Source organism: Sycon ciliatum, chromosome 3, assembly GCF_964019385.1.
Source record: "Sycon ciliatum chromosome 3, ocSycCili1.1, whole genome shotgun sequence".
NCBI classification, from domain to species: Eukaryota; Metazoa; Porifera; class Calcarea; order Leucosolenida; family Sycettidae; genus Sycon; species Sycon ciliatum.
In genome coordinates, this window is record NC_088645.1 from 8,746,898 (window position 1) to 8,756,345 (window position 9,448).

The 9,448-nt window shown below is 48.1% G+C and overlaps 1 protein-coding gene across 1 annotated transcript in view; it reads left to right on the forward strand.

Moving 5' to 3' along the window:
• The window catches only part of LOC135811356 (cGMP-dependent protein kinase 1-like), a 9,332-nt gene extending 4,745 nt beyond the window's left edge, over nucleotides 1-4,587 (forward strand). Inside the window, exons 3-4 of the mRNA XM_065324584.1 lie at nucleotides 1,498-1,650; nucleotides 2,938-4,587. Coding sequence (XP_065180656.1) covers nucleotides 1,498-1,650; nucleotides 2,938-3,523 — 739 coding nt within the window. The 3' untranslated portion in view covers nucleotides 3,524-4,587. The remainder of the gene's footprint in view (nucleotides 1-1,497; nucleotides 1,651-2,937) is intronic.
• The last annotated feature ends 4,861 nt before the right edge of the window (nucleotides 4,588-9,448 follow it).

The window sequence follows — 9,448 nt, forward strand, 5'->3', positions numbered from 1 at the left end:
TCATGTCGAAATTTGGAGTTTTACGCCAAATTTGACGTGAAATTGCGCATCACATCAGAAAAAAACGTGCTTCTTATTCTTAATTCACCTCTCTAGTACATCTCACCCCTGCTAGGCTTCTTCACATTTGCACCTTTTCATCTTTCTCTCTATGTGTATGAGCAGGCACGTAACTCGTGTATAGTCAGCGTAGTCCCGTTACCACACCAGCGAATGGTTGCCATAGCTACTACATAGTCAAATTAGGCGGCCATGAGGCTGCCGGTGGTGCACGGTCGCCACACCACAGATGTGCTCTGGTACATACCGTAAAGTCGTGTATAAAAGCCGCGGCTTGACTTTTTTGGGGACATTCTGCAGGCTTCTCTAAATGAGACAGGCTTCTATACAAGACATGTATTTCTAGGTATGTCAACACTAAAACCAGGCGTATGTACCAACGGTGTATCTTGAAAATCAGGCTTCTATTCAAAACATGCTTCTAAATGAGACAGGCTTTTTAAAATAGTGTCAAAGCCATTATTCTAACGAGGCGCACATAATAACGATTTCCCGAAAGTGACTAGTTTACGTGTACCAAAGGTAACGATTCTCACTCATTCTCAACGCTCAATAGGACAGTATATGTATCGATTTCTGTATAACGATTTATATTTTAACGACAGATTTCTCCTCGTTAGCTCGTTAGAGTTAGCACTTTGTTATATATAATTATGGCTTTTACAGTACAAAACACTACAGTAGTCACCACCCCACAGATGTGTGAGCTACGCCCCTGCTGCCTCGATGAGGTCACACGTTTTACCGGTGTTGTGTCTGGCTACTTTGCTTTGTGCCGTTTCTATCACGTCTCTACTGTATGTAACTCATTGTGCTCATCTTGTTCTTTATTGGCCCTGTGTTCCACCTAATGCGAAGGCATGGAAAGAACTTGTGCAATACTTTTTGAAAATGTTGCTTGTCAGATGCCGAAAGCTTGTTCTTTATAGAGCGTGGCTGCGTGTTTGGCTTCTAGAGGCTATTTCTTGATGGACAATGTGAAGGTGAACGTCAGAAATATGAACGTTTCTCCAGTTTATAAGGTTGGGGGAGTTGAAACAGGAAAGGTATGAAGGACAGATTCTCCAATTCTCACGGTATTCATCCTCTCCAGCTTTTTACATAGTGTGCATGCTGCAAACCTGCCATTTTTCTCTCTCTATGTGTTTGTGTGTGTGTGTGTGTGTGTGTACGTGTGTGTTGGTGTGTGTGTGTGTGCGCGCGCGCGCGCGTGTGTGTTGGTGTGTGTGTTTGTGTGTGTGTATTTGTGTGTGTGCGTGTGCGTGTGTGTGTGTGTGTGTGTGTGCGTGCGAGTGTGTTGGTGTGTGTATGTGTGTGTGCGCGTGTGTGTTGGTGTGTGTGTGTGTGTGTGTGTGTGTGTGTGTGTGTGTGTGCGCGCGCGAGTGTGTGTATGTGTGTGCGCGTGTGTGTTGGTATGCGTGTGTGTGTTCATCGCAGCTACCTGTACTTCCTGATGGAAGCATGCCTGGGCGGTGACGTGTTCTACGTCATGAAGAACGTCAACGGTATGTCGGAGAAGGAGGCTTGCTTCATCGCAGGCTGCGTTATTGAGGCACTCGCCTATCTGCACCGCAGAGACATTGTCTATCGGTAAGACACAATAGTCTGGTTATGCCGAATCTCAACCTACAGTTATGCTCGGTGAAATCCGACCCAAAGTGCATATGTAGCGCCCTCAACTTGCATGGCTCTTGACCTGGTCCTGGAAGTGGTAGGAATGCGGCCGGACGTACACATATACCAGTACAATGATGCAATCGGAACTGGTCTAGGGCTTCTATTTTGCACTTTGGATCGGATTTCAGTGAGCGCAACTGTACATTCACAAGTGTTTACTTTAGTTTCAGTAAAACCTGACTAGGAGACCACTCTGATACGGTGACCACCTGTCAAGGAGACCACTCTGATACGGTGACCACCTGTCAAGGAGACCACTCTGATACGGTGACCACCTGTCAAGGAGACCACTCTGATATGGTGACCACCTGACAAGGAAACCACTCTGATACGATGACCACCTGTCAAGGAGACCACTCTGATACGGTGACCACCTGTCAAGGCGACAACTCTGATGCGGTGTCCACCTGTCCGAGACGACCACTACAACTAGGACCAACGGATATCATTTGCAGTCAAAATGACCCTGGATAAGAAGACCACTCGTGCACGGGAAGCACATTTTGTCACTTGAGCAGTTGACTTAGACACAGGTTGTACAAGCATTTAGTTAGGTGAAGCTACAGCTGTGTTCACCTAATGGCATATGTCTGCTGTGTTATTGAAGAATACGTATGTTGTGTGTGTGTGTGTGTGTGTGTGCATGTGTGTTGCATGTGTGTTGCATGTGTGTGCATGTGTGTGCATGTGTGTTGCATGTGTGTGCATGTGTGTGAGCATGTGCATGTGTCTGTGTGTGCATGCACGTGTATTCGTGTGTGGATGTGTTTTTGTGTGTGCGTGCATGTGTGTTTTTTTGTGTGTATACATGTGCATGTGTGTGCTCGTGTGTGTGTGTGTGTGTGTGTGTGTGTGTGCACATGCTGCAAGCGTGTGTGATCTGCAGTTCATGGACACAATAATACCCTCTACTGATCCACCTGTTGCCCCATGTGTAGTCTGATGTCAGTTTGTCGCTGTCTGTCCGATAGTCCGTTTGTCGCTGTCTGTCCGATAGTTAGTATTAGTTACCTACAGTCCAGTAGCATTGTCCGGTCAGTGGCGAATTTCTATCTTCAATTTTCCTTGAAATTAACAGCTGGTACTGTTGCTTTTCCGTTTTTTGTGTGCGTGCATGCCCGTGTGTGTATGGCATGCGTGTGTGTACACACACATGTGTGTGTGTGTGTGTGTGTGTGTTTCTGTGCGTGTGTGTTTCAGCGACTTGAAGCCCGAGAATCTGATGATGGACCATCGGGGCTACTGCAAGATGATTGACTTTGGCTTTGCCAAGACCCTGCAAGCACCGGCATACAAGACGTGGACGTTCTGCGGAACCCCAGAGTACATGGCCCCGGAGACCGTGCTGAACAAGGGCCAGTCCTTCACCACTGACATCTGGGCACTGGGAGTTCTGATCTTCGAGCTCCTCGAGTCCATGCCACCATTCACGTCCAGTGACATCACGCGCACTTACAACATGATCGTGCACGGGTTCGAGGGCCTGCTTGCGTTCCCGTCTCGCAGCATGAAGGCGACGCCCAAGTCGCTCATTCTCAGCCTCTGCAAAATGAAGCCCAGCGATCGCCTCGGAGCCGGTTTGAACGCCTCCGGGTTTGCCGCCATTCGCAGCCACAAGTGGTTCTCCAACTTCAACTGGGTAGCGCTGCGAGAGGGCACCCTGGAAGCGCCCATTGTACCGCAGCTCACCGGACCCAAGGACCTGTCCAACTTTGACCAGCGGGAGAAGAGCTCGCGCATCCCCGCCCCCAAGCCGGACAACACCGGCTGGGACGAGGGCTTCTAAAGTGCCGCCCGAGCACGAGCGCTGCTCTTGTAAAGCGGCTGTCTGTGAGTAGCCATGGGTGAGATGGGCGGTGTTGCTGTGAATCTTGCTACGCGTTATATTCACGGTCAGCAACATCATCATCAGCTTGAGCAGCTTTGGCCGTAGGAGTCATTTCAGTTAGTGTGGTGCATGGCTTCCATCGGACTTCCCATATGCCGCCATACCCGTTCTTGTAGCTGCGTGCATAGCTAACACCGTTCAGCCACAGCTACAGTCTATGCTGGCCCCCGGACAGACAGTTACTCGTGATGTGCATGCGTGTGTATGTATGTGTGTGCACGTGTGTCCATGTGTGTGTACGTGTGTGTGTGTGTGTGTGTGTGCGTGCATGTGTGTGTGTGTGTGTGTGTGTGTGTGTGTGTGTGTGTGCGTGCGTGCATGTGTGTTTGATAACAACACACTGCAGTTGTCGTGCAGACCGCAGCAGGGTGACGCGGCAGCTGTGATGACCCAGTGTCGGTCGACATAGCCGACCAAGGACTATGACGACGAGCGGTTACAACGCTCCGTATACAAATGTACAGACCCCTCATCCACCACTACCACCCAACCCCATGCAAGCACATGGGTATCAAACTCTATTCCTCTTGATTGACACAACCATTGAAGCGATTGGTAGCGATCGTTGTTGTTGTTGTAGATAGGCAGTGCAAACATTCCACAAGACGCACCCCCCCCCCCCCTCTCCCTCCCCCTCATCACACTCTACACTCTACACACATACACGCACTTTACCAGTACATCAACATGCCCCGAAATTGAGGCACTCCACTCTGGCCAGAGTAACCCCATTTTTTGTTGTTCAACATTGTATATTATACATCAACCATGAAAAGAGAATAATTAGATTGAATATTTTTTTCCTATTTCCACCCTGAACATTGCGCTATGACCGTATTTTCGTGTTTTTACTTATGCTGGCTGCGTTCACAAATCTCCACATCTGTTCCCTTCTCTCACATGTGCTCTATTCAGACGTTGATATACCTCCTCGTATAGAATCAAACATGAACGTCGTCGGTGCAGTGTCGTTGATCCAGGCCCGAGGGCGTAGCGCAAGGCCCAGGCCCGACGAGGGCTACGCTCGAGGGCGGGGTGTGTCAATGTGTCGTATGGTGGTTCAACAGTCTCATTTGGATGCGGAAAACTGAGTGTAAAGCGAAGCGTGAATTGTTTTTGGTTAGCAACAAGGACAACTAAAGCACTGTGCATGCGGGATCTTGGGAATGTAAAATTTTACTGTATGTTGCTGATAAGAAACATCTTTTAAGGCCGATTCACAATACAATTTTTGCGATGCGACTTGCGACAAGCTGCGACAGCGACACACGGTTCACAATCTTTTAGGTGTTTGCGACATCCATTATGAACTAGGAGTACTATGCACGTGCACCCAGGGTAGAAACTGTACTCCATTTGTGTACGTCGCGTGTCGCATGTTGCAAAAGATGAACTTTCTTCAACGTCTGCGACAGGTGCCTTGCGACTGCACACGGCAGGCACTTTCTTGTCGCAACTGTCGCAAATCACTTGTCGCGTCGCAAAAAGTTGTATTGTGAATCGGCATTATTAAACACTTAAACTCTTTGGCATAATTATATAATAATTATAAGCAAAACTGTTGCGTCTTGACTCAACGTTCCGCTGGTTCACTCCAATGCAAACATGTCAGTAGACTCATTACCCACAATCATAATACATGTACCAGATTCACAGATCCTGAGCTTTATGTAACATCAGGAGGGGGCTGTAGAGCTTAAACAATTACATCAATAGTTGAGATCAATAGAGATGCTTTGGCAAAGTCGTAACACAGCAATGCTCGCAAAACCATTGAAACCACCGACTCACACTGCACACATAGCGCCCCGACGGTAAGTGGTTCCGCTGACTCACCACCATGACATCATCCACACGGTAAGTGGTTCCGCTGACTCACCACCATGATATCATCCACACGGTAAGTGGTTCCGCTGACTCACCACCATGACATCATCCACATAACCTCTACACAAGCTACAGTACAGTGCTGCCAACTGAAATCCGACCCACCTGAGCGGTTCACTCACTTCGCAAAGACCTGGCATGGGATTGTACCACTACGAAATAGAGGCCGCTAGAAAGTGAGCACACTGCCCAGGGGGTCGGATTTCAGTTGCCAGCGGTTTACTAGTCCTCACCTTTCCTGCTTGTGTTACTTTCCAGGCCACTGCAGTGTATACTGAGTGATGGACTACAGATGCAGTCGTTCTCATGTCTTCATTCGCCCTCCACTGAATCTAGATATGGCATGTATTCTGTTCGTTTCCTTGGCGCCGCTGATAGGCGGAATTCTCTGCCTGTCACGTGTCATCAAGCTCTCTCATTTTATCAGTCTGTCCCTGCGGGAATTTGCGGAAAAAGTCTCGAAAGCTTGCGCAAGAAATTGCGGCAGAAAACAACGAAAAATGCGGCGAAAAGTGCGGAAAGATGCGGAACTTGCCAGGAATCCGTGGAATTATTTGCAGAAAATTGCGGACTTGGGCCAAATCACAATATTTGTTGCATCCGTAGAATCGCTATTTGGGCAGTAGATCTACTCCACGCTCTCCGGATTAGTTCGAGTCGAGTCTGCAAAAAACCCAACATGATTGTGGAAAGCACTGCGGGAAAAGTACAGAAGAAGTGCAGGAAACAACAAAAAACGCCGGAAATCGCGAAATTTGTTGCATCTGTGGAATCGCAATTTCCTGGGGGGGGGGGGGGGACAGATCAGTCTGTCCCTGTGCTCTGTAAGGAGCACAAAGGGTTCCCTGGAAGAAGACGGCAACGTCTCTTAGGACGTCCTTATTAAAATAATATGGAGGTTTGGTCCCACGTAATCTGTGTGTACTTTAGGTGTGTGTACCACGTGATACTCAGTGACCCACGCACAGACGTTTTCTGATTCACGACACCGTGCATGGAGGCTCACCCACGTTCCACCAGAACGTGGGTGAAAATCAGAATGGAGAGCATTGTGCAAGCCGTGAGGGTGCTCAACTGAGGAAATTTCCGAAGCACGAAATCAAAATATTCTATGAGCTTCGAAGCCGCTTCGTCTTTGACCAAGTTGGGCCTTTCGCTTTATGCTTTTGTTTGTTCCGTGTGACTAAAAACAACATTGCGAACGTGGGTCCATTGCAGGAACTTTACGTGTATCACCCACGCTCCCGTATCCATAACGTGTGACTAAAACTCCCTAAGAAATGATCTACTACTACTACTAAATGGACTTGCCTACCGCCTTCTCTTACCTCTATAACCAACCTCCCCAAATTCAAGCATTCTCTCTATCAGCATTTTCGCCGATATATTCATTACACTGACGGTATCCCAACTCCTTAATTACCAGATTTTGTATGCCTCGATCTATTTCCTTAGCCTATCCTCGATTAACTGCTCCCTCTACATAAAGTTGTCATTTCATTCTTCTTGCAGGAGATCCCCTCGACAGGCCCAAAGCCTTTGGGAAATCCTTAAAATATAATAAAATACAAAGATACAAAATACAATGTAAGGCCAGGGCCATAGGCTGATGAATGGCAGCAGGTTTGATTTCAGACTGTTGGTCCAGTGCTGGATCAATAGAGGTTACTACCGTACTGGCAATATATGTTGCCGCGTAACGCGTAACGCAGGGAGGTGCGGCGTAACGCACGACCAGGCTAGTGCGACAAATTTTCGTTGCGTTCGTAACGCGCGTCCGGCGGGGTGCGGCGATCTTTTCATTGCAGTTTGCAAAAAATGATGCGGCAATAGCAAAAAAATAATGCGGCAATAGCAAAAAAATGATGCGGCAATAGCAAAAAAGTGATGCGGCAATAGCAAAAAAAGGACTGCGGCAATATAGAAACCTGTGTAACGGCTCCTGTGCGACTTTGCATGTAACGCCCTGCGTGCGGTAAACATGTGCCAATGTGACGCTTCATGGCCTCACTGCGACCATATAATATATTATATTGCCAGTACGGTAGTATGTGAAAGAAGTACATGTAATAATGACGAGTCAGTGGAATTGCGGAAACGCTTATAGGCGCTACCAAGAGTCCATAATCCCGGAGAGTGTGCACCTGGGATGGGGTTGTGGGACGGTGTAATCCGTGATGTACGTCGTTTTTTGGGTCGGACTTGCGTCATTCCGTCGACGCGGTCCACCACAGAAACACTTCCCCTACTCGTGATGTCGCACTAGGACGCGCAACACGGATTTCTCCGTCCCAGATGTGATCAGTGAGTTAGTTGCGCGCTCTTGGGGACTATGGACTCTTGGCGCTAAGACTACAGTGGAGCCGCTGATGAGTGCTAGCTTACTGTTATGTACATGTGTACAGAGCGGAGTCGCTAGCCAGTCGCTAGTGCTTTGCTAGCGCGCTGGGACACGACTTTGCATTTTGCCAAAGCATCTCAACTTGATCATAACCACTGACACTGACATGCATACCTAGTGTCACGCTATGGCCGGGCATCAGACTACATATCTTCCGCCTTTGCAGGACGTATGTAATCAAGCACGCTCAGGAGGTCATGATGGCTGAATCTTGCCCGAGCCTGCAGCCCAAGGGCCGTAGGCCCGAGGGCTGCAGGCAAGGGCAAGATTCAGCCATCATGACAGACAGAGCGTGCTTGATTTGATTTCTTACAGCGCGAAGCAACATATTAGGGAAGGTCAAAGGTCGAAAAATTATTCCCGAAATGACGTCAAACGGTCCGAACATTCCCGAAATGACGTCAAACGGTCCGAATATTCCCGAAATGACGTCAAACGGTCCTGATGGCCTTATTATGCCCGCGGCGGGAAGATCGCTTATTGGCCATGGCCCGGCAACGATCACGTGTCATGTAAGAATTTCTAATCTAGACCCGACCCAAATCACTTTTGCCATGAAAATAGTAAGTTTTCGATTTACACGTACACGTATTCCCTTTTATTACCGTACTGGCAATATATGTTGCCGCAGTGAGGCCATGAAGCGTTACATTGGCACATGTTTGCCGCACGCAGGGCGTTACATGCAAAGTCGCACAGGAGCCGTTACACAGGTTTCTATATTGCCGCAGTCCTTTTTTTGCTATTGCCGCATCACTTTTTTGCTATTGCCGCATCATTTTTTTGCTTTTGCCGCATCATTTTTTCTTTTCATCCACATTGAAGGCACAGAGATTCAGTTGCTATCCAACTGTTACAAACCCGACGGCAAAGGGCGACAACGATATCAATAGAAGACTGTATATTTTAACTATCAGAGTGATCTGTTCACAAATAGATCATCAAAAGGAAAGTGACATAGGGGAAGAGCGCTTCCTCCAAGAACTACTTTTCACCACGCGGTACACGTGCTTTCACAGTTTCAGCCTTTTTTTTGCAGTGCAAACTGCAATGAAAAGATCGCCGCAACCCGCCGGACGCGCGTTACGAACTCAAGGAAAATTTGTCGCACTAGCCTGGTCGCGCGTTACGCCGCACCCCCCTGCGTTACGCGTTACGCGGCAACATATATTGCCAGTAAGGTATGTACAAGTACATGTAAGACAGTACTTGTATGTTGGTTTGAAAGCTAGAACAATAATATTATGCCACAATGCAGCGACGACGCAGCGGCTAAGCACGGGCACCCACCGTCCACAAATCTCACCGTCGACATGTCTGAGTCGGCGACAAGTCAACCAGGCTGGCTTCGTTTCAGCCGCTGTACATCGTGCCACTGTCGCTTGTTGTCGTAGAGCCGCGAGTCCCAGGACTCACAGAGTTTTTGCCTTGGAGTTAGAAAAAATTAACAGCCTACACAAGCATGGTGCAGTGGCTGTGACCCAGGCAAAATTTCAAGCAAGTAAGTACTGTAGTTCAACAACGAAATTGTCGAA